The sequence below is a fragment of the Danio rerio genome, chromosome 2 (assembly GCF_052040795.2).
Source record: "Danio rerio strain M-AB ecotype USA chromosome 2, GRCz13ab, whole genome shotgun sequence".
In the NCBI taxonomy this organism is placed as follows: domain Eukaryota; kingdom Metazoa; phylum Chordata; class Actinopteri; order Cypriniformes; family Danionidae; genus Danio; species Danio rerio.
In genome coordinates this window covers 37,724,015-37,749,596 of record NC_141022.1, presented here as the reverse complement: position 1 = coordinate 37,749,596, position 25,582 = coordinate 37,724,015, and the positions used below count along the sequence as shown (strand labels likewise).

The following is a 25,582-nucleotide window of genomic DNA, read 5'->3' as shown; positions in this document are numbered from 1 at the left end:
CAGTAATAGTTATAATATTTTAATATAAAGTAAGTTAAGTGGGGTAGTGTGTATGTATAAAAGAGGGAACTAAATGGGCAATGTTGGATAGTATTGGCACGACCAAACCAGTTGAGAACCACCACTCTAGTGCATGCATAAAACCTGATGTACACTTTGAGTTAAGGCTTAATCTCAAGGCTCCTTAAAGTGAAACTAACACAGTACAATGACAAAATCCTTCTACATGAAGGCTTGGAAACATCCAGTGAAATCTAATAAAGTTAAATTGTATATTTGTGAGATGTTATCTCATTCAATATATGGCGCTGACTTTGAATCATTTTTCCTCAGGTGACAAGTTATTTGAAAATAGCTGCTCTTCCCACTTTAATTCATCTCACTGCGTGAGTGAAACTTCAAACAGTTACTTCAAATAAGTTACAGACCACCTAATGCTTTTGTTTTTTTTTAATCCTACTGACCTTGCATGGAAGCTGAGAATAATATTTCATAATGAGATTTGGAGGCATATTGCAAGGAGAGAGAGAGTTTATAACTCTCTGCGAGTGATGGAATACTGAGTGAGACCTGCTTTACTCGCATGCAGCGGATGAGAGGAGACACTGTCATCTGCAGAGCCTGTCAGCGTTCTGCCGTTGCTGCTTTTCAATTCAGAACATGAATAATTGACAGTAAGCACTTCAACAAAAACACAAACCGGAAAAAAGTACAAACAATGAGCAAAACATGTCAGTCTACACACTTTTTATGCAATATTCAAATTATTATTATTATTATTATTATTATTATTATTATTATTATTATTATTATTATTATTATCATCATCATTATTATTATCATTATCATCATCAAAATGATTATTATTATTATTATTATCATCATTATCATCATCATCATCATTATTATTATTATTATTATTATTATTATTATTATTATTATATTTTTTATTATCATTATTGAATATGTTATTGAATTTATTAATTTAGTTTTTTTACATAAAAAAAATTATTTAAAATATACTAATAAACCTTAGATAAACATCTCAATTAAACAAAATATAAGAAACCATTTAAAAAATGTGTATTATAAGTCAAACATAACATAAGTGAAAGGGGGTGTTGTTGTAATGCAAATTATGCCCAACAATAAAATAAGTCAGGAGCAATCAAATACTGCTATTACTACAGTGCAACTATGAGGATAGGCCTGAAACAGGTTAAACCCTGAGGCTCTCCAGTTTTGTCTGAGGCAACTGTCAAAATGTTGAACCTGAACGAACAAGGAAAAGAAGTGTACGGATCTGTTTTGATGTGCTGATTGTTTTAAACTCAAGAAACACTAAAATAGTGCTACAGTTTGTCTTGTGGCCCACTATCTGAGACTCCCCAAGTTAGGTAGTTTGCAACTAAACTCTATTGCAGTATCTGATAAATGTATACGTATTACTAAAGTTGGATATTTATTCCTAAAATAACTTGGGTATTCATAATTAAAGTTTGTGTAAAACCCTGAGAAACTACAATCAGATAATTTCCTTGTCTTCCTGCTGTGTTGTAGAAGAGCTTTTTATTTTTTTCTTACAACCGATTTCGTAGAGAATGCCAAGTACAGCCAGAACCCTGCTGAGCCTAAAGAGAATTATGATAACTACTAACAAACCTATCTTCCAGACTCCGGGAGAAAAAAATGCACCTAACTTTAGTTTGTAAACTCACAAGCATTTATATTTGCAGAAAGTCACACATTGTGATTTCTCACTCTTTAATGATGCAAGCAGTGGCTTGCATGACAGCACAGTCCATTCGGGTTTGATGCATATGCTGCAGCCACACACCAATGCCTGTTTTAGGCTTTAAGGGTTTCATTCATCCTGCTGGCCCATTTCAGTTCAGACCAGGCTTCAGTGCACCTCAAACTCATAATGACATGCTGGCCTGATATGCTACATGGTAATGGCCTATTAAGAAAAACAAACAGCACTATAATTTCTGAAGCATGAGGCGATTAAAAGCAACATCCTTTTACTTAAAGCAGAAATGCTCAGGCAGCAATATGGCTTTGTATGCTTTTAAAAAAGCTGTCACATTTCATAGCGCGACACATACATCGACTATAAAAAGACATGCCTGTATGTCTAATAGAACTGAATAGTCTGCTTGGGAACCGACAGTAAACATGTTTTTCTTCGTTCAACTTTTCTCTTTCTTTCTCTCTTGTGAGTGTGTACTTTGCAACTGCAGACATAATTATAAATTTTACGATATGTCGCACCACAATGCCCGCTGCCAATATTCTGCAACTTACGAGCAAACATTTCAAATGTTTTATGCTTCTCTCCAGCTTTTGATAGGCAAAAATTACTGTCTTAGTTAGGATTGATCTCCTTTATGAGATTTTGGAGGCTGAGACTTCAACAACACAGCTTGGCCTTGCTGAAAGCACCCACCTGAGTACCATAAGCAGCGATCGCAGTGCACAGCACCAAGACAAAGAGGCTAAAGGCTTTATATTTATGGCTCAGGGTTTCAGCAACAGCGAGAGAGAGCAAGGAGTATATTTCAGTGACTGCTTTGGAGCTCTGATGACAGCAGGAGTGGAGGAAACCGTATTTTATCAGAGACAAGCTCCTGCGACGGTTCATTCTTATTCGAAAAGCCGCAGACTCTTTCAACAGGTTACCTTCTATGCATTATGATAGCATTTCTGGCCTGGCGTTTCTTTTTTAGCATTTAAAGAAAGATGTTGCATTCCTTGTCTTTTTTTTGTTGTTGTTGCATGAATATATTTTTCTTGGAAATTTTTTACACCCACAGTGGCAAACCTTTATCCATACGCAGTGATATTTTTTTCACTGTTTTAGTCATTGTGTTCTTCTATTTTTTGACGTACGTGTCATATTTATACATTTTAGTCAATTTTAGACACTAAATTGACATCTAGTTTTAGTATATATATCCAACATGCTGGTTACTGAGAAAGGATGAAGATAAACCAGAAACAATATGTAAAAATGGTACTTGTGCTCCAGAAATAACATTATATTGAGGACATTCTGATTTAATAGCATCAGCAGCAAAATAGTAACAGTATATATAAAATGTATTGTTACACAGCAGTCTGGAATACTTGATTTTGATTGGCCAATCACAACATTCCAAGGTTTGCCTTAATATGTAAATGAACTAATAAAGTTGGTTTATCCAGGTACTCTAATAATAAATAGGTTAGTTGTTTTCCCTTTCTGCACAAGTCTTAAAAAGATGTACATTTTATAATCAGTGTGAACTGTCCATAATAGCTCTATTTCTGGTCATTTCTGTTGTGATGTTTACTAAATGACAAAGCACTTTTAGTCAAAACTAATAAAAGTGCACTGGAATGATTATAAAAGCCCTATAAATTGTCAAATTTAATAAATGAATACAATTTGGGGTTTTTTCTTTGGCATTTAGGGTTTTATTAAAAATCCATTTCATCCATGGTGACTTTGTTTTACAAAAGGTTTTTGAAAAGAGTTTTGAGCTCAGTGTTAAAGGTAATGAGTTAATTAAATACCTCATTACTTCAACTTAAATGGAATAAGTTCACAGTACTCATATAGATTACTTTAACTCAAATGGTTTGTAGCAATCAGTTTCCTTTAACTAGCCCTAACTTGTTGGGTTTTACAGTACTCAGTTGGTTTGAGTTCTCTTCATTTATTGTGTTTTACTGTGCTCAAATTGCTTCATTTCCTCAAATGGATTAAGTTCACAGTACTCATTAGGATTAGTTTTTTATTTTAAATGGTTTGAGTTACCTTAACCTTTTGGGTTTTACAGTGTACAGCATCACTGTTAAAAATGCATCTGGAACCTTCATTTAAAGCTGTGTTATAAACGCATTACTACTGTATATGCTACCAAATCCATCTTTAGAATACAAAACAATACACATAAGGGCTTTCACACTTAAATAGTTCTTGATTGTACTGACCATGCTCAGGTAAATGTAATCCTGGTTTGTCCTTTCAAGGTCTAATGCATAACTCAGTTCAACCTTACATTGTCTTTTTGTGCAAAATCAAGTTAGTAATATGACATATATTCTGATATAATGCTGTATTATTTTTGTCCTGCTATATATTATTAACACTGCATTTCAATTTATTTAAAAGGTGTCATTTTTACCCTAATACCCTGTCGTTCACTAAATAAATGTTTGTTACTGAAGCCTTTTTGCTAGTAATTTCACATTTCAGCAGGGAGAGGTTTGCTTGCGAAAAAAAAAAAATCATGCAGTAGTTTTGCTAATGAGATCAACTAAATAATTACAAAACAAACTTGTGCTTATCAGTAAAATAGAATGACGATTCAAAGGCTTGGGCTGATGCCTGGAAATGTAACAACACATATGTGTTTGCTATTGGTGATGTGTTAAAAATTCCATAAAAAAATTATCATTGTCTCCTTGCCAGGATTTTTTCTCTACATCAGTTTCTTACAGAGCCATGAAACTGTGTCTTGTTCATGTCACAAATGTCTTCTTCCGCAATTACAGGGAAAACTCAATTCTGCATTAATGTTCAGTTAGGGGGGGTTGCCCGGCTGACTGATTAACACAGCGAATATCCTTCATTTGGTTCTACCACGGCAAGAAACCTCTAATCAGGACCCTGTCAGTAGTTAGATGAGCCGTAATTCAGCCCCCCCTCCGTTACCTGCTCTTTGATCAATCTGTGAATTATGCCCTGTCCTCTGAGAGCCACTGAATTTTCACCAGCTTTAAAATCATATTCCACTTGGAGATATAAAAGACATATAGAGGCCAGGCGGCACTGTGTTCTGCAGGGTGTCTGGTAAAGATAACACCGCCGCTTCCTTCCATGAAGGAGCAAAGCGCTCATTTGAATATATTATACAGGTGTCCTGCTTTTTCTTTGAAAAAAATCTCAACAATAAGCTGAAGGGCAGAAGGTACATCCTTGATCTTTTTATCTCCTCTATCCTGATGATTAACAATTTAATTTTAAACAGTTTAGTTCTCAAACATTTCAAAAGGCTAGTTGTAAACTAGTTGAAGAAGCTTGTATTTTGCTTTGCAATAAATGCAACTTCTGTGAAGTTTGTGCCTGATAATTACGTTTTTTTTTATTTCTATTTACATGCAAAACAGTTCATTGGTGTAATGAATTTGCAAACCCATTTGCATCTGATGAAAAAGTATAAGGTCTTTTATAATAGGTAATTTCAACAACATCGTCTGCATCTGCTTTCAGTCTGATATGAAAAGTGTAAAGTTCCTCCTTGCATCTACTTGAGAACAGTTTGCATCGCACTGATGGTTTGCTTATAATTACAAAACTAAATCAGGCCGTACCTGCAGGGACGCACAGCTCGGTAAGACAGCTGTCTAGCACACAAAAAAGGCAGATCACTGCAGCTTTATGCACAAAATGAACACTTTTAGCTCAAGTCTAAAAGGCACTTTGAAAGTGAATATCTGAAATAAAGGAGAGTATAAATTATTGTGCAGAGTCTGTATACTTTAAGTATAGAAAACAAAAAGAAAAAGGAGTTTCATGGAAAAAAAAAAAAAAAGTAAGTCGTATGTCTGCTGAAGAAAAGTTTTGTTGGGGATCTGTTTGTTCTTTTATTATTTCAAGTTTTTTTTCCTGTGAGATTTTTTTTGGGAGATATCAGGGCTGGTTTAGGGAACAGAGTTATATAAAAAGCTTATACCAAGGTGGATATAAGCTACTTTTTACATTATGACAGTTTCTGTGAATAACCCTTTTTTTTTTGACAACTGCGACGGGTTCCCACCAAAAGCAAAATTAAGCATTCACATCACTAGATTACTTGTAAAGTCAATGTAAACACAAATACTGTATAGGCGAATTTTAACTGGGCAGCATGAATGACATGAAATCCATGACATGTTTGCTATGAACTCATGGAATTTACCTAAATCTTGTTCTCTGTACAAGCATTCATTTATTTATAAGCACAAATCTAGAAATGATGACTAAAAATGACTCTTATTTTGCATTTTGTAACAAAATACAATATGGACAAGCTATCAAAATGTATAATTTAACAAGATGCAATGTGTAGAAAAATCTAATTGTTGTTCTGGCCAATATATATTTTGCACTTCTGACTGAAAACCTTGTCATTACAGAGATACAAGCCCTCATATCAGATTCCATTTTTTGCAAAATAACCCAGGTTTATTGATTTGTTTAGTTTTTGGTCATTCATTCAGCGTGTATTCGTTCATTTGATTGTTTGTTATAGCAACCTTGGCATAGTTTGAAAAAAGGTTCTTTCTTATGTCTTTCAAGATGGTCAGTCTCTAATGACACTCTGGGATAGTTTTGCAGTTGACAGTTGCATCAGCAGACATTATTGATTCCTTTTCCGCAAGCTGTCTTTGTAGCTTTCAAGTGCATACCATGTGATGTGCAACACAGGATGTATAACAAACAAAGAACAGCAAGGTAAAGAGGAAAAGTTATTTTATTCCTCCTTTACAATAATCCCAAAAAGGGGCTCTTGACGTTTCATGGTAACGGTGAGCTAACCATAAACAAACAACTGCCTTTGCCATTAGAGATTTGATTCTGTACAAACACACTTGAGATGTGTGCCTTTTGCTTTACCTTGTGTGTCTTAGCTGTGTTTTTCAAGCGCCTTATAAAATCAAATTAGAAAAATAATCCACATTGTCGTCCCACTTTTTTCTCGCTTTTACCAAATTTACATACTGTATTCGTATCACTACAAACATCACTACCTGCATATAAACTTATTTAACACATGCCAATTTGCACTCAACAGCTGCACATATGACATTGTATATAGTATTACACCTGTACATACACTTGTCAATTTGTATATTTGCATTCACTACTTCTATTTTTAAAATATATTTATTATTATCTGTCTCTGTAATTTTGTGGCACTGTAGTTCTGTCACAAAAACAAATTCCTCGTATGTGTGAACACACCTGTCAATAAAGCTCTTTCTATTTCTGATTCTGATGTCTTGCAGTAATATATAGTAACGCATAACTGCAAGATGAGGTCAAAATTTATTTTAGATAAAAAATGTGGATAACCCAAAGTGGATGCAAGCTTCCATAATTATTGTTACATTGTCTATTTCTCTAAACAGCCTTTTCTTTTTTACAATTATGCTATAACAAGCAAAATTAAGTATTCATGCGAGTAGATTACATTTAAAGTCAATGCAAACGCATAAATAGAAGTGAATATTTACTGGGTGGCACAAAAGATGTGGAATACACATCACCCTAACCCTGACCCTATCATTCTGTTCTCGAGATGAGGAGAAAGGTTAAAAAAGGTTGCCTTGGCAATCTTTAACCAAGATCTGAATATTGGTCAAATTTATTCATTGGGTAGATATGAATTTCCTTAAGCACCTTTTTCCAAATGTTGAGAAGTGTTAAATAAAATAAAACTTTGTCCTCTATTCAATATTCGCAATAGTCACTCACTGGACATTTCACCTTGAAAATGGTGCAAAATAAAGCAGCGTCATTTGTTAGCCACTTTTTATGTCTTGGTCTTATTTTTATTTTTTTTTACTCCTTGTTTTAGTTGATTACAAATGGTTCACAAAACAAAAGTTTTTAGTCTAAAATTGCTTAAAAAAAAATAAAAAAAAAACTTTTAGGCTGCGTGTGAAGGGTTTTTGTAAATAAAAATGTAAAGCATTTTTGATGCACAGCATTTATTTCCAGTCGATTGCTATGATACAGATTATCCCCTCTGTACGGTTACAAGTCTTTACCAGATTATTTGTTGACAGTGCATGGTATTGTCCTGCCATCCTCCACTTTGATTGGACAGCTACCTCAAAAAAGATTGGAGTGCGTTTTTCAACTTGTAATGACTTAAAAAAAAAGCAGAGGGCTTAGCGTTGACAGTAAAATGCCCACTCAGCACCTTGCTTTGCTGCTAGCACAGAAAAAAGTGTACTGCTACCATTGACAACAACATAAACAAACACTCAATTTGAGAAAAAAATGCACGCCCATACACATTCCTTAACACACATACACTACAACCAATTAAGTTTATTTAATTTACCTATAGCGCATGTCTTTAGACTGTGGGGGAAACCGGAGCACCTGGTGGAAACCCACACCAACACGAGGAGAACAGCCAAACTCCACACAGAAATGCCAACTGACCAAGCTGGGGCTCGGACCAGCGATTCATTATTTATTTCACTTATTAATTAAATAATTAATCATTCATACTTCAACAGTTTTTAATGCAATTTTTCCAGTGTTTTATTTCTCTTTTGTACTCCTCTATATAATGAGCATATATGCCTTTATACTCCCATATCTCCTTGTTCATAGCAATTTGAAGTACTAATGTACAAAATGAGAATGTGTTTTGAGGAAAATAACCTCATCCTTCCATCTGACATTTTTAGGAAGGGCTCAATAGCCCATAAATTTGAACATAAAAGTCATAAATGCCAGCATATGGCAGAAAAGGGAAGAAAAGATCAAATTGCAAATGTGCTGTGAATAATGAGATCTCCAGAAGAATGTGGGCAAGGAAGAGATAAAGAGATAAAAAAAGATAGAGAGAAGGAGAGATTCAACTGTAAACGGAAAGCTAAAGAAAAAAGGTGTAGAGTGATTAAAAGAGAGAGGGAGTGAAAAAAATCTCATAAAAAAACACCACTGCATGAATATGGATATATTGTATGCTGCTATGTGGGAAAGAGACGGCAGGTTATGATCAGGAACAGAACCTTGTTTTATTGAGTTACATTATCATACCACAAGCCTTATTCCAGCCCCTTCAATTTGGAAATCACGTTCATGGTAAAAGCTCGCTTTTGTTACAAGGGAATGGAAGGAAATGTGCTGCAGATCAGATACATGAAGTGATAAGAGAAAAATCTTCCAAATACAGTACACTCACTGTAAAATATAATGGTATTGAACTCATTCAGGCAAACAATCTAAGTCTTCTTAAACTTTTGAAGCATTATAAGAGTACAAATGAAATCAAAACTAAACATGATTTTGTTAGCTCACATTGATAATTTTCTAGTAAACAATTCATCTGTCCTAGAAAAAAAATGTTTTCCCTTGTAATCGAAAATTTAAATCTGAAAATCCTGTTGTCAGTTAAATTCTCAGATTATGTATGTCTGAGGTATTGGGCGTGGCTAACATACTTAACCACGCCCCTCCAGCTGTCAATTTTAACAACAACAGAAATGGTGAAAGAGGTGTCTGTTAGGTTTTAATAACCTTTCTGAAACCCATTTCCCGATCTTTCTGAATGAAATGTCTACTTTACTGCATCCACTCAGCTTGCAGTAGAAAAAATAAGCCACAACCACTATGTTCTCACTTCATATTCCGTTTCTATATGTCCCAATAATAAAAATAAAAAAACTGTTGCAGGTCATGTTGACCTTAATGACCAAACTGAATGAAGTTATTTTGTTTGATAAGGTTTTTGCTTATATCAGGTAATTGAACTGATTGTTGGAAATATTTAAGTTTTTAAAAGCGATTAATAGTTCAGAAACTGCATAGCGTACATATACTTACCGGCTTACCACTTTATTAGGTACACCTACTAGTACCAGATTAGACACCCTTTAGCCCTCAGAACTGCCTTAATCCTTTGTTACATAGATTCAACAACATGATGGAAATATTCCTCAGAGATTTTGGTCCATATTGACATGATAGCATCACGCAGTTTCTGCAGATTTGCCGGCTGCCATCCATAATGCGAATCTTCTATTCCACTGTGAGAACTAGTGACTGATGGCCGTTTGAGTACAGTGAACTCATTGTCATGTTCAAGATACCAGTCTAAGATGATTCATGCTTTATGACATGGTGCATTATCCTCCTAAGTAGCCATTTAAAAATGGGTACACTAAGATGGACATGGTCAGCAACAATACTCAGGTAGGCTGTGGTGTTGACACGATGCTCAATGGTTCCAAAGTGTGCCAAAAAAATAAATAAATAAAAAATCCAACACACAATTACACCACGACCACCAGCGTGAACTGTTGATACAATGCAGGATGAATCCATGCTTTCATGTTGTTGATGCCAAATTTTGACCCTACCATCTGAATGTCATCGAGACTTATTAGACCAGGCAACATTTTTCCAATCTTCTACTGCATAATTTGGTGAGCCTGTGCGAATTGTAGCCTCAGTTTCCTGGTCTTCTGCTGCTGTAGCTCATCCGCCTCAAGGTTTAACGTATTGTGCATTCAGAGATACTCTACTGCATAACTCTGTTATAATGTGCACTTATTTGAGTTACTGTTGTCTTTCTATCAGCTCGATAGCTGATAGAAAGGCATTCGATAGCTGGCTCGATAGCTGGCCATTCTCCTCTGACATCAACAAGGCATTTGTGAGTGAAAATTCCAGTAGATCAGTAGTTTCTGAAATACTTAGACCAGCCCATCTGGCACCAACAACCATGCCATGTTCAAAGTCCCTTAAATCCCCTTTCTTTCCCATTCTGGTGCTCAGCTTGAACTGCAGCAGATCATCTTGACCACGTCTACATGCTTAAATGCATTGAGTTGCCATGTGATTGGCTGATTAAAAATTTGCGTTAACGAGCAGTTGGACAGGTGTACCTAATAAAGTTGCCGGTAAGTGTATAATATACGGTAGTACTATAAAATCCCCTAAAATACCAAATATTGATATATATATATATATATATATATATAACCAATTAAAAAAACATTCAATGACATTAAAAACAAACAAAACCAGAACATTAGAATAAGCATCATTTTAATCCTTTTAATATATTTCCATATACTTTAATGTGTACTTAGAAAAAAAAAATCAAGTATTATGCAATAAATGTATTTGCATTTTTAATGAAATGAGTGCGATGAAAAACATTTCATGATAGAAGTTCAAGAGATACTCGTTTATCATTATTAGCTTTATATAACCAGCACAACATTAGCAAACACCACAATTACGCAGTGCCAGACCTCCCTGATAATCGTAATACAATTATGTTGTGACACTGGTCACTGTAGGCTTTTCTTCTGCTGTCAGAGTCAAACAGAGACACAAGCACAGGCAAAATGACAGCGGAAGAGAGGAAGAAAGAGAGTCTGAGCTTAAACTGAGCTTAACTGACAGCCTGAGCCAATGCTAATGTTATCTCTGTGATTTAGTCTTGTGTGTGGGAGCCTCTGGGCTCAGCGCTCATGGGATCATTGCACATTGTAATGCCCTGTGACACCAATGGAGCTCTTTCTCCATTGCCATCCAATGAAGAACTCTGGGGGATTGAAGATTGTCTTCTTGGCTCTGAGCAGACGTCTTCATTTTTCTCCCTTTTTGAGCGAAGATAATGTCTTTTTAAGTGGCCTGAATGCATTTCTGGAGAACTCCAAAATTAATAATTCCCTTAATGTTTCACTGTGTTCTACAACATTTTGCTATGGAAGGTGTTTGGTAATCCTGTTAAGAAGTATGAGAACTAAACTGTCTGCGTGAAGACAAATTAGCTTGTCCTTATTTCAAACGGTGATCAATCAGCATTGTCAAACTTGTAATAAAACCTCACTTTATGTTCCTGCTATACAGTTCGGCGATATGTAGCGAGTCAGGTGATTAACGTTATTGTCTCTGCTGTTTCTTTTTTCTTCCTTCGACACCCACAGCGATTCGCTCAATAACTAATGCAGTCATCTCAGAAGCATCTCATGTTCTCTCATCCCTCTAGATTTGAAGCTCATAACAGCTCAATATAGTTTATTCACCTTCTCCAAGGTTTCACAGCAATAATAACCATAATAACTTTTCTGGCTCTCCTTCTGTTTTTCAGATGAGTTCAAGGCCTTTCTCAAGAAATTGCCAACGGATCATTTTTTAAACACCTCTGCCGTCTTAAAGTTCTGGACGTCAGATCTGGTCCTGCAGAGACGTTATGGCCTGCTGGAGGCGAGCACTAAAGTGGTGCTGGGAAAAGCCATCAAGATAGTGCGCAAACTCTTCGCTCTCAGCAAGCGCTGTCCTACGCAGCCAAAAATCAGCCTGCCTAGAGAAAGGTAAGAGGCTAAGTGATCTTTTTTAGATCGTAAAACATAGGGTAGCATGTAAAATGTGAGTTTTATGAAGCGTCAAGTAAACGAATAGCAACTGACACTAAATCTGTCATTATTTACTCTACCTAATGCTATTTCAGACTGGCTTTTTTCAGAGGAACGTGAAAGATATTTTAAAAAAGGCACCCAGTTTGCCTACTTGTCTTAAAAGTATGCACTCTTTTTTTATTAAAAAAGCAAGTACATACTTTTAAGACTTGAGTAGGCAAATTGGGTGCAACAGAAGGGTTTGCTTGCTTTGACATCCTAACATCTGGCAGCTAGCTCTCTGCAACTCTCACATGGCCACCCACTAAAGCTAAGCAGTGCTGCGAACGGTCATTTCCTGGATGAGAGAACACATGGGACAGCCGGGTTGCTTCCAGAAGTGGTGTTAGTAAGGCCAGCAGGGGGCACTCAACCTGCGGTCTGTGTGGGTCCTAATGCCCCAGTACAATGAAGGGCACACTATACTATCAGTGAGGGCTGTCTTTCGGATGAGATGTTAAACTGAGGTCCTGACTCTCTGTGGTTGTAAAGAGTAGGGGTTTAACCCCGGAATTCTGGCCAAATTTGCCCACTGGCCTCTGTCCATCGTGGCCTTCTAACCATCCCCATATCATAATTGGCATAATTCTCTTCTCCACCTATGTGTGGTGTGCGGTTTGGCGCAATATGGCTGCCGTCGTGTCATCCAGGTGGATAATTATTATTATTATTATTATACTTCATTAATGGACCATTCATTTGCTATCTTACCCTTTTAATCATTTTGTCAAATACTGTAACTTATATTTATTGTATTTAATGCAACTACTGTATTGGAGATGATGCAGCACCACATTAATCTGACATTTGCTTGGGCTTCATAAAGAGAATTTTCCTCACGTATTGGCAGAGTTAAGTTATCAGAAGTTAAAGTCTGTGTGAAATGAAAATTTGCAATGTTTATTTTGCTAGGGCTTGTTGTTATTCTAACAACTAATCTGTGCAAGTTAATCCAATTTAAAAGAAAAAAGTTTGGTAACCAAAGTCTAACTATTTGTTTCTGCGATGTTGTGGTGGTCCTTCTCTGTTGACATTGATTTGACGTTAATTGCTTCAGCCACAACATTATTAACCACTCCCCTCTTAACTTACTTTCCTCATACTACTATGAATTACTATGAATGGTGCTCGAAAAGAAAGCCCCAACCTCTAATCAATATTCCGTTTCAGATGGAAGTACATCAACATACCGAAATAAAACTCTCAGCACCTTCCAGTTCATGCAGGTTATAATGATTAATCACTTTTTAAAAGTTATAAAAGACTAATCATAATGTTCAAACGAATTACTACATAGAAAACATTAGACAAATATTTTCCATCAGGTTAAATTTTAAGTTAAGTTTATTTATAAACTAATTTCGAGAGAATCGCGTGCTTATGATTGATCACAGCTAGTCCTGCATTAGCTAATTCATGACTCAATCAATCAGACGATTTCTAAGTCTCTGTTATAAGTTTCTAAGTTCCATACCACAGTCATCTTCATTTTGAAGAATCCCCCCTTCCACCCCTATTCCTACTCCTCCTTTCTTAGATGGGCAGCCCAGCGGCCTAGTGGTTGCCTTACAGCAAGGACATCACTGGATCTAGTCCTTACCAGGACAGTCAATGTTTCAGTGCAGAGTTTACATGTTCTCCCTGTGTTGACGTGAGTTTCCCCCAGGTCCCCCAGTTTCCTCCCACCATCCAAAAACATGCGACTAAAATTAATTTACTAATCCAATTCTGTACCATAGACCTGCTCCTAGTAAGTAGTTATCTCTTCATCCCCTTATTGTGTATTAGCTACAAACAGCAGGGAAGTTCTCAAGATCTAGCTGAGCTCAAACTCCCCTCTCACCCTGCAAACGAGAGGGAGCCCCAGGATTGAGGATCTTATGAGCTCAGGGTTCTCACCCAAGACAGCAAATGAAAAGCAAATGGAAAGCATCTTGAAAAGGGCGGGGCATGTCAGATAATAGAGAGCATTTGAATGGTTATGATGAGATGAGAACCTGTATTGTGAGGTGACGTGGATAAAACCATTGATCCATTTGGGCGAAAATGACAAACTGCAAGCTTTACATGTTTAAATCAGTTTTATATCTTATAAAAGCTAATTTTGTCACTGTTTTGGAGAACACTAGCGTATAGATCCTAAAAACAAATAATACTGATACTAAAATAAAAAAAAACTTTATTTTAATTTCATGAGACCTTTTATCTAAGCCACTTAACCTTCGGTCTAAGGCATTCACCATTTTTGTAGACTGCTAACATTTTTTTTAGCTGTGTTTGTACCCATGTTAGTTGAATTTACGTCAGGCCTACAACAATTTCTGGCTAATATTAGCCATAAGAGATGGATATGAACATCAAATTTCTACAAAAACATGTATTATCTTTCTTTGTGTTCTATAGTGAGTAAGCCCATTCACACCAAACAATATAAGTGTCAAAAGCAATGAACACTGTTCTGTTTATCATAAACACTTGCTCCAGTTTTCTCATCTGGGATAGTTCACACAAAGCTAAAATTTATCTCAAAATTTGTTACTTGTCCAATACTGTTTGAGTTTCTTTCTTTTGTTAAATATCCAACAACATATTTGAAAGAAAGCCTGAAAATGGTAACCATTTACTTCCGTAGTAATTGTTTTTCCTACTATGGTTACCAGTTTCCAGCTTTCTTTAACTTAATCTTATGTTTAGCAGAAATAAACAAGGAACTAATTATAGTTTTGCACATTGGGTATGAATAATTTGTCATTTGTGAGAACTATTACTTTAAAAGACCATTATGCTCAAATGCCCATAGTATAAAATGTGAGGTAAATAAAATGCCTCTGGCTATGTGTACACGCAACCAAACTGGTAATTGAATTGAGTCTATCAACAGCTTATTTGAACTGACAAGCCTTCATTTAAGCACCTTATTCAATCCAATTGAACTTGATTGAAATGAAATTCTGATCCAATTGGAAGAGGTGTTGTTGACATGTCTAATTGATCAAGAGGACATGTATGCAAACCCGTGATCAGACTGAATACTAAAAATGGAAAGTACCGCACATGTGCAATAAGGTAGAAATGCTGCATAAATGACGATCATGTTATTCTAAAATTCCCCTTCCACTCATCGTCTGTGAAGTGGAGGAAAACAACAATCCCATCATGCTCTTATCCACAGGCCTGTTTTGGCCATGGGAATGGGTACTTTTACAGCTTAATAAATAAAAGCAGCATGACACAAAGCTTCATGTGCTCATGATCTCCTAATTTGGATCCAAAATAGATAAGTATTAAGTCTGCTCTTCAAAACAGAGAAACGATGTGATGGTAAAAGAATACTACGTTAAAAGATAAAATCAGATTAAAAGCTTTAGACATATAAACCTGTTCACTTTAAACAGAATTTTTAAATATTTAAACATGGCCATTGTGTGAAATAATCTGTCTTTGCATGGCACATTGACAATAACGTACAAAATAGTTCTTTCAACAATATTCTGAATCCTTCACATGACAATCAAGTCTTCCGTGATGAACCAAGGAAAGTTGGAAAATTCATTTAAAAAAAAATGTTTGTTACAGGCTGATCTTACACTGACAATAAAATATTACTTATAAAATGTATTCATTTGTTATTATTTATTTATTTATTTATTGATTTTACATTTAGCCCTTCAAAACGGGGTTTCTGGCTGTCATCGTTCAACTGGAAGATAATATTTATAATTGTGGTGTTGACTCAATTTATTATCATCTTTATGTCCTTGGTGTGAGTGGGCCTTAAATAATTATCTATAATGTACTCATACATTCTACTTCTCCTACTTTAGCCTTCATACATTTGCTCTTTTAATTCTGTAACAGTTTATGCTCTCATAATAAATGGTATAATCCAACATTGTGTTTATTTAGACTATGGCTGAAAGGCATTGAAGCTGCTCTATTTCATGGTCTGGTTGTTGCTCTTACAGGACAATTATTTAGTTTTTGGTTTGTTTAGGAAAAAAGTTGCTGGGAAAAAAAAAGAACTTAGAAATGAGGCTGGGGGATATAAAAAAAAAATTACATTCAGGCTTGTAGGGTCTGAATAGAGTGAACGTTTCTGAAGAGTGGTCAGCAACTGCACACTATAATCAAGAGCTCCATGCGAGTGACAGGTTGTAGTTACCATCCTTCAGCTTGAAGACTTTCGCTACTTTCTGATGGCTTCCACCTTGTCGGCTGTACAGTATATGTAACACAGCACAATGAAAAACGCAAGAACTCACCCAAACTGATCATGTAAGACATTTTTAGGCATCATTATGGCTTATTATTATGATTATAATGCACAAACAGGACCAAATTTGCCTCATATGGCATTGTCTTATTAGTATTATATTTTAAATTTATTATATATATGATTTAATAAGCTTTAAATGTAATAATGACTTAGTATCCTATCATGACAGGTTTGAATGTTGCACTCACACTCCATTTGGCCAAATTTGAAATCTTCTGAACTGAAACAGGAACAATAAGTATTACCCAAAATGTAGCTATTATATGATATATTAAGTTTAAAAAGTTTAAACTTAATATAAAAGTTTAAATTTAAAAAGTGCAGAATAAAAATCTTTTAGCACTGAAGATTCGCATAAGAGAGTGCCAGTATTTAATTTTCAGAACCAAGCTAAACCAAGCCAATATGAATGAGCAAGCACTGCTTAGAGTTTTATTTAACTGTCTGAATTTCATCCTGACATCAAAGGCTCTCATGAACAAGCCACACTAGTGGATTTATAAGATTATTAATAAACTCAAGAGTCCAGGACAAAAGGAAGACCCGATGAAATGAAATCTCAGCCAACAGAAAGGGCATGTTACGCAAGACATTTTATTTATGTATGCATGGCATTAAGTATGCGTCAACAGTTGTGAAGTGAGTAGGAAGATAATGGAGAGCCCATGGAGTCGGAGCATTTATTTAAGTGACTTGTCTCCTGCTAAATTGGATGAAAGAATATGAAAAGGATGTACTGTCTCCTCACACACATCCCCACAGGCTTTTAAGACGCACTTCCTCTACTGGTTAAGAACAATTTGCATTTGTCAAAGAACAGGCCATCAGCACTCCATTAATATTTGTATCAATCAGATTGAGAAAATGAATGCCTCATTTAGCCCAAAGAAAATAAGGCTGATGTCAGGTTCTGGCTGAACAATTTTAACATGTTAGCTGAACAATTTTTCATGTCAGTGATGCCTAGATTTCATATGCATTTATTAAAGTCTAGACTAAGTTTTTTCTGGAACTAATTTTGTTGGTAATTATCACCTTCTTCCTTTCAGGACGCTGGGGTTTTGGCTCAACAAAGCTCAGTCTCTGTTGTACTGCAGTGAGCATGGTGTGCACGGCACATTCTCTGAGGATCTGCAGGGCTGCATCTGCGCCGCAGAGCAACGCACCGTCTGCCAGGGCACTGTGCCATGTAGGGTGGGTGAGGGTACCCTCTGCTCCTCCTGCGCCCCGGACAACATCACCCGCTGTGGCACATGCCTCCCAGGCAGCATCCTGCATATGGGCTTCTGTCGACCCAATATTGCCAACTCTTTGGACCACTATGTCAACTTTGACTTTGACATGCCAGACGCAGAGATGCGTTACCTTCTTCAAAGGCTTGACAGTCGCATGGAGGTCCACGCTATTTACATTAGCAATGATGTGCGTTTAGGCAGCTGGTTCAACCCGGCGTGGAGGAAGCGCATGCTGCTCACCCTCAAGAGCAACAAGAACAAGTCCAACCTCATCCACATGCTGATGGGGATCTCTTTCCAGATCTGTTCCACCAAGAACAGCACCCTGGAACCCGTGCCTGCAATCTATGTCAACCCCTTCGGGGGAAGTCACTCCGAGAGCTGGTTTATGCCTGTCAACCAGCAGGACTTCCCGGACTGGGAAAGAACTAAATTGGACGCCTCGCTCCAGTGCTATAACTGGACCCTCCCTCTTGGCAGCAAGTGGAAGTCTTTCTTCGAAACGGTGCACATTTACCTGCGAAGTCGCATCATCACGGACGATCCCACGGTCAATGAGACGCTTTTTTATGAGCCGCTGGATTTGGATGATCACTCGGCTAACCTGGGCTACATGAAAATCAACAGCCTGAAGGTGTTTGGCTACAGCATGCACTTTGATCCCGAGGGGATCAAGGACCTGATCCTGCAGTTGGACTACCCGTACACGCAGGGCTCGCAGGATGCAGCCTTCCTGATGCTTCTGGAGATGAGGGACCGCATCAACCGACTCTCTCCACCCGGGGCCCAGCCGCTGGACCTCTTCTCCTGCCTCCTGAGGCACAGGCTCAAGCTTTCGTCCAGCGAGGTAGTGCGCATACGGGAAGCGCTCCAGAGTTTTAATGCCAAGCTTCCCAACTCCACTGAGCCAGAACTCAGCCAGCTGTGCAGCTAGCTCAAATGAGCCTCTGTCGCTCATCCTTGCCTGCCTGTGAGAATGTATTTGTAAATGTGATGAGAAAAGAAAGGAAATGGAAATATATTCTCAGTGTGTGCGTAAATGTTTGTGGCTGAGATTTTCTTTGAACACTCTTCCTTTGAGTGGCAATAGAAAGAAACAGAATTTTTGATTGTGACTGATTCAGGAGCATACCATGTGGAAGCCGTAAGTTGCCAGAATATTCCCCTGCTGGGAAAAACTTGTTGGATCTAGCCTACAGTCAAACTTATTTCGCGTCTACTTGGGTTCTTTTTAAGACAGTGGGGATTTTACCTAAGTGGACTGCCTACATTATCCAAGAAAAATAAGTGAGAATATGGTTTCCTAGCACATATGTGCTGGTGCTGTTGTTATTCTTGGTGATGTCAATGTTTGAGATGAATCTTCTGGAGAATCGACAATTCCAATGTAAAGTCTATTCAAATGTAAAGTGTTGGAGCGCAGTGGTCCAACAAATATAACAATCAGCAGAGACTTAGATTTGTGCTTTTTTATTTTATCTGGAGTCGCAAATCCTGTATTGTGAAATCTGTATATCTGTATTTAATGTGGGATTGAATTGCAAGAATGTTGGATAGAAAATCCTTTGTATTCAGAGATAAGGCTAAACCAAAAGGTAAACATGAAAGCAAACTGAATGGAACAATTTCTTTACTTTTCTAATGTTCGCTGAAATCTCTTTTGAGAAGGCAACTAAGGTTACAGTACATACTTACAATATTGTTTTGAACAGGTATGTGGGTTGCTTTGTAAATACTGCTCATCTCATTCAAGGCGTGAAAAGCTTCACTCTGCTTATTGGATACTTACTGATAAACACCCGTATTTGTACTTTTTGAAGTGCAAACACCAAAAAATAAAACACAGACACACACAGACACACACACACACAATTCAACAAAACAATTGCCTTATGAAGTGAAGTCTCTGTTCTGATATCAAAGCACACTTGGCTGTATGTCTCTCTCTCTTTAAGAAACAAAAGCTGAAGACATGTATTCTCTTTCTTTTCTTCCCTCTATACTAAATTCTGATTTTCAGTGACCTCTAATCTGTAAATGTTAATTTTTAATTGAAGTGTTATATGAGGAGTGCATTACGTGTCATCTATGTGCAAATACAGATTTACATTTACATCATCTGATTCAATACCTTTGTTTTCCACAACATTTTCCTGCTTTTCTACCGTATTTGATGATGTGACGAGGCACAAATGTAGTACATGAATTGGTTTTAGCATCGCTTCATCTAGAGGCAATTATTTCCACTCATTATTTAATAACTGTACATGTACTGCTAAAGTGTTCTTGATTTAGCTACTTGGGTTGTAACATTTGTCAACACAAACAACCGCAAAATTACAGCCTTTGACAACACGGAGCATTTATTACTGCTTTTTATATAAAACCGGAATGTGTGGAAATGTCTGTGAAAATTGCATATATGCATCAACATAAAAAAGCTATCAGTTTTCTGTCAAGATAAGATGGATCGCTCAATATATGAGGAGCAACTTATACAGTGTGGGGCAAAAAAAAGGAATAAAAAAAGTGCAATTTATGCTGTTGTCATGGAGAAACGTAAGACCTGTGACTCAACGGCGAAGGGGGAAAAACATTTTCTCTAAATTCAAAAGATGAAAATCACAAGGAGTGTGTAAATGGGAGTTGTTTATCTTAATGTGTTAGACAGGAATCAGTTTTCGCCCTTCAACAAATCGTCAAGACAGCGAAGGCCGTCTAATCAATCACAACAGCCCTGTACAAACTGGTATTTTCCCTTGAGAAATAATAAGGAAACATTTCTGTAGTTTAAAATATACCGTGATTAAACTGCTTGAAGTTGTGGAAAAATTTCTAAAAACTTCAACTAATTAAGTCGTGATTACAAATATCCTTTAAACCATATTAAACAGCAAAAATCAATTCAAGGCACTCAAAAATGTGAAAAAATCCTTAAAAAGCCTTTATTCACAAGTGCCTCAGACTGATGTTTGCTGTTTATTCTGATGAATCCCTTACCCAAAGAGCACAGACGCATTTTTTAAAGCTACCCCTGAGCACTTTTTGTTTTATTTTGGATTTTTATACAGGGTAACACTTTATTTTGATGGTCCATTTGAGTATTAGTAGACTGTCTGCTATGTTGTTTCTGCTCCTTTGACAGACATTTAACTGACTATAAGAAACTTTGCAAGTACATGGAACTTACACTAAACCCTAACCCTAACCTAACAGTCTACTTATAATCTAATGAGAACTAGTTGGCATGTAGCTGCATTGTACCTTAAAATCAACAAATGCAGCATCAAAATAAAGTATGACCTTTTACTGTACACCATCTTTCAAAAGCTTGGATTTATACATGTTTTTCAGTTTTTTATGTGCTAAAGGAAACTTGCTTTAGTTTGTACTTGTTATGGAATGGAAAGAAACCATTTTTTCTTAAGTAATTACACCAATCTGTAGCATCATGTTATATTTTATAGATCTTTCCAATCCATCTTTTTTCCAAATAAGTCTATTGTTGTTTACAAGTAGGGGCTTTCTTGACTGAAAGACTGAAAGAAATCATGTCAAATCATAAGGTTGTGCTATAAAATCTTATCTTGAGATTTACTGAAGAAGCTGTAGATTTTCCATTCTGTTATATATTTTCAGATGTCATTGGGATAAAATAGTTCTTAGTATTTTTATATAACAATAATTTCTATAGCACAGTTTTTCAGGCCCCTGCATTCTCTGCCATCTGATTATTTTTATTTATCCTTTGTCTATGCTGTAACATATTGTGTATTATGTTCCATCTATGCTTCATTCTGCTCTAGTGATTAAATGTTTGATATACGCCATGAATAATTTACTGGAATGCATTGAATGAATGAATCTGTCCAAATCATCAAATCGCTTTCCAGGTTTTCTTCACACAGATGCTTTAAAATATCTTTTTTTTTTCTCTCTCTCTCTATTGACAGCACTGACTATAAAGAATCTAATCATGATAAATACAGCACTTGCTATCTTAAACTATGAATAGCAAAATAATTTTAATTGAAGCAATGTGTAATACATAATGCAGACATATTTGACTTGAAATCATGAAGTAATCAGGCTTTGGGGTTATTATTGCTTAATGAAAATAATTTGCACATCCTTTCACTTTTATAAAATCAATTTAAAATTAATATTTGATGGTTGTACACTGTTAACAAATTCCTGCAGAATCTACTGTAATTTACTAGCAACAATTCACCAGTAACTTACTGTAGATCAATTACAGTAAAAGTACTGTATTTATTTACAGCACTATATATCTTGCAGTCTATGCATTTACAGTATTGTATATCTTTACTGTAAAATACACAGTAATTTTTACAGTGCATCTTTAAAGTACGGTAACTAGCTACATAACTGACCTACAGTAAAATACACTTTACATTACAGTTAACGATTGTCATTTACAAAAATCAAAAATCGTTAATAGTGCAATTAACAATGTCCTGTAGAGTCTACAGAAACCTACTGGAAATCAATTACAACATAAATACTGTATTTACATTACAACATCTCACTGTATATGCATTTACAATATTGTATATCTTTACTGTAAAGTTTACAGTAATTGTCACAATGCATCTTTAAAATACAGTAACATACTGCATACTGTAACTGTCCTACAGTAAAATATAGTTCACATTACACTTAAATGCTGTGTAATTTACAAAAAAAATTGTTAATAGTGCAGTTAACAATGTCCTGAAGGATCTACAGTTACCAACCTTAAATCAATTACAGCAAAAATACAACACCATCTCACTGTATATGCATTTACAGTAATGTATTTATTCACTGTTAAATAGGCAGTAATTTTTACAATGCAACTTTAGTATACGATAACATACTGTACTGCATAACTGCCCTAAAGTAAAAAAAAAAAAAAACAGTTCACTATACAGTTAAGTACTCTGTCTTTACAATAAACATTTACTGTTGGTTGAGTAACCTCATTGGCGCTAGTTACTTTAAAATGTTGATTAAATTATAAATGATAGGTTGCTTCAATCCAACTTTTTGTAAGTGTAGGAAAAATCTGATGTGATTGTTTAGTTCTGAAAAAAATATTTCAGACTATTATTAATGCTGAAAGTATTTATGGTGATTACAATTTCAGTGAAAACAGTGACAGTGTTTCAGAATTTAGCAGCACTTATTTAAAATGCTGTCTGATGTCACTGTGAATGTCTTTTCAGAATAATAGTACTGTATTCTTAGAAAAAAATGGTCTTGTTTCTAGTATAATTATCTAAATGTTCTTAAACTAAAAAGCATTTTCTAGACAAGAAAAACGTATTGTCTTGATTTAAGAAAAAATATGGCAAAATAATTGAGCTTATTTTTTTCTCTTAAAACAAGCTTAATAATCTGCCAATGGGGTAATAAAATAATATTGTTTTAAATCTTACCCCATTGACAGATTGTGTTGCTTGTTTTAAGGAAAACCTCACTAAATTTTGGCAAATTATTCCTTAAAACAAGACAATATTTTTTATTATTTAAGAATTTATAGATGTTTGGCCAAGAAACAATACAAAACCTTTAAGTAAAAAAAAAAAAAAACAGTTTTTGCAGCGCATTAATAAAATCAAAGACCCCAAAACTTTGACCTGTACAGTATATGTATTGTAATGGATGTAATGTTCCTATATTTAATTCAATTTATTTTACAAACTTTAATACAGGCCTAGTGTATTTTTGGTAACTCGTTAAATTAACAGTCCATTACTTAATTTTAGATAAGTTTTTGTATTTTTTAATAAGTTGTGCTTGGTATTATTAGATAATGCCCTGTTTAGGTAACATGAACTAACAATGAACAACTTTATTTTAATGAACTAACATTAACAAAGATGAATAAATACTATAATTAATGAATCATTCATTGTTTGTTTGCGTACTAGAAACCAATAACTAACAGACCCATATTTAAAAGTGCTACCATGTTGATTCCTCAATTAATAAAAATAAGATATGAAAGCATAAGATATGAATCTTGGGTCAATATCTCTAGTATGTTTTATCCCCCATTCTAATATATTTCTGTTCAAAAATAGTTCCAACCATCAGGCACACATTCTTGTTTATGTGCACAGTAGACAAAGAAAGTTATTACGTTTTCTCAACACAGACATACGATGAAATTTCATTACTTATGAAGGCTCTGCTGTACATGTTGTCATGCCCTCTCATGCCAAAGTCAACATAATATCTTTGTGATTCCAGTTTTTACTATTTATGTATGCTCTTTTAGTTTCCTTTAGCACATTTTATGTTTTACTGTACTTTGCATTTGAAGCATTGTGCATTTGCCGTCAACACAGACCAGACAGCGCTCAGCTTCTTTACTGTATCGGTTTGAAGCAGCCTTGTTTTTGTTTCTTTGGGAATTCATCAAGGGTTTCATTCCGATTTATGCTTCTCAGATGCGCGAGATTATGCTTTTCTAGAAACATGTCAAATGCGACCTACTTTCAGGCTTTCTCTGCACGCCATTTCAGTGACTTAAAAATCAAAAGACTCGAGGAAAGCGTTCGAAAACCAGTCCTCATTAGCATTCTCTGAAAAAGAAATAAATAGTCTAATGTGCACATTAACACTGCGGAAAGGAGAAAACAATTATTTGTAGTGTAATCATTGCATTCGCCTCAGCCTGTGCGTATTTCTCTGAGCATGCTCTGAAATCAAAATGGCATAATTTCAAACACATCCAGTTCCAATTTGAGGTATCTGTTGGCTCTAGACTCTTCAACTAAAGCCCATTTAAACTCTAAGAAACACCAGGTCAGGACATTCAAGCTCTGTTCTTGATTCCGGTTGCAATCAACTTTTACGTTGCGGTCTTTAAGCTCCACTTCTGTGCTGCAGAAAGCCAGACACATGTAATACATCATTCAAGATGACTGTAAACATCAAGTAACCGAAATAGTCTCTCAGCAGCAACAGCAGTGACAAATTCATTATGCCTGTAGAGTCCAGGCTCTTGCCTTCAGCCTCCATGCCATAGTGGGACATGTGCTTTTATTTCCTTTTTTTTTTTTTTTTTTGAGAGGCGTCAATGTCCTGAACCAAAGTGCTGAATGTAAATAGTTTGACTGCATCTACTTCTGTGAGAGACAATATAGCTCAGTTACGAGCATGAGGTGCCAGTGTGAAATATTGCAGAGGGGATTCTCTATGTGGCGTATGATTCTGTACAGAGTCAGATATGGACGGTGTTACCATGAAATAATACATTATCTTTATACTCTTCAGACCATTTCTCTCTCTATCTCTCTCAATGTTTTAACAAGATGTAAATGTTCTTATATGAATTAATAAAAAGGAGAAACAATCCTTTTACTCTATGTAGTCTGTAAATAAATTGACTGGGTGGCTGCCATCTTTTATACTATAAAGAGCTTACACATCCTTCTGTTGTTGACAGTGTTGGGCAAGCTACTGTACTTAAAAAAGGAAGTGAGCTAAGCTATTAGCTACTTTACTTAAAATATAGCTTAACTACACTATAAACTACCCTCTTTGAAATGTAGCAAGCTAAGCTAAAAGCATCTTGGCAAAAGTAGCTTAGATGTAGCTAAAACTATTTTTGCAATTTTTATTTTTAAATCAAAGCAACTTAAATCCAAGACATCTTAGTGATCAATAAAGCTGTCAATGAAACATATGAGGCATAATAGTTCAGTTCAGTTATTTACTGCAAACAATACAATGTACTAAACAGAAACAAAGTATAGTACATAACAGCAAAAACAAACAAAAATCAAATAAAACCAGGTTTTAATGCTTCACATTGAAAATACTAAAGAAATTTATAGTAACTCATCATTGATGTATTAAACTACACAATGTA

General features: G+C 35.7%; 1 protein-coding gene across 1 annotated transcript in view; it reads left to right on the top strand.

Annotated features, from left to right (window-relative positions):
* brinp2 (BMP/retinoic acid inducible neural specific 2) overlaps positions 1-25,071 on the top strand; it is a 179,018-nt gene extending 153,947 nt beyond the window's left edge. The window contains 2 exon segments of the mRNA NM_001309831.3: positions 11,880-12,102; positions 17,512-25,071. Of these exon segments, the coding sequence (NP_001296760.2) occupies positions 11,880-12,102; positions 17,512-18,631 (1,343 nt within the window). The 3' untranslated portion in view covers positions 18,632-25,071.
* Positions 25,072-25,582: the final 511 nt, after the last annotated feature.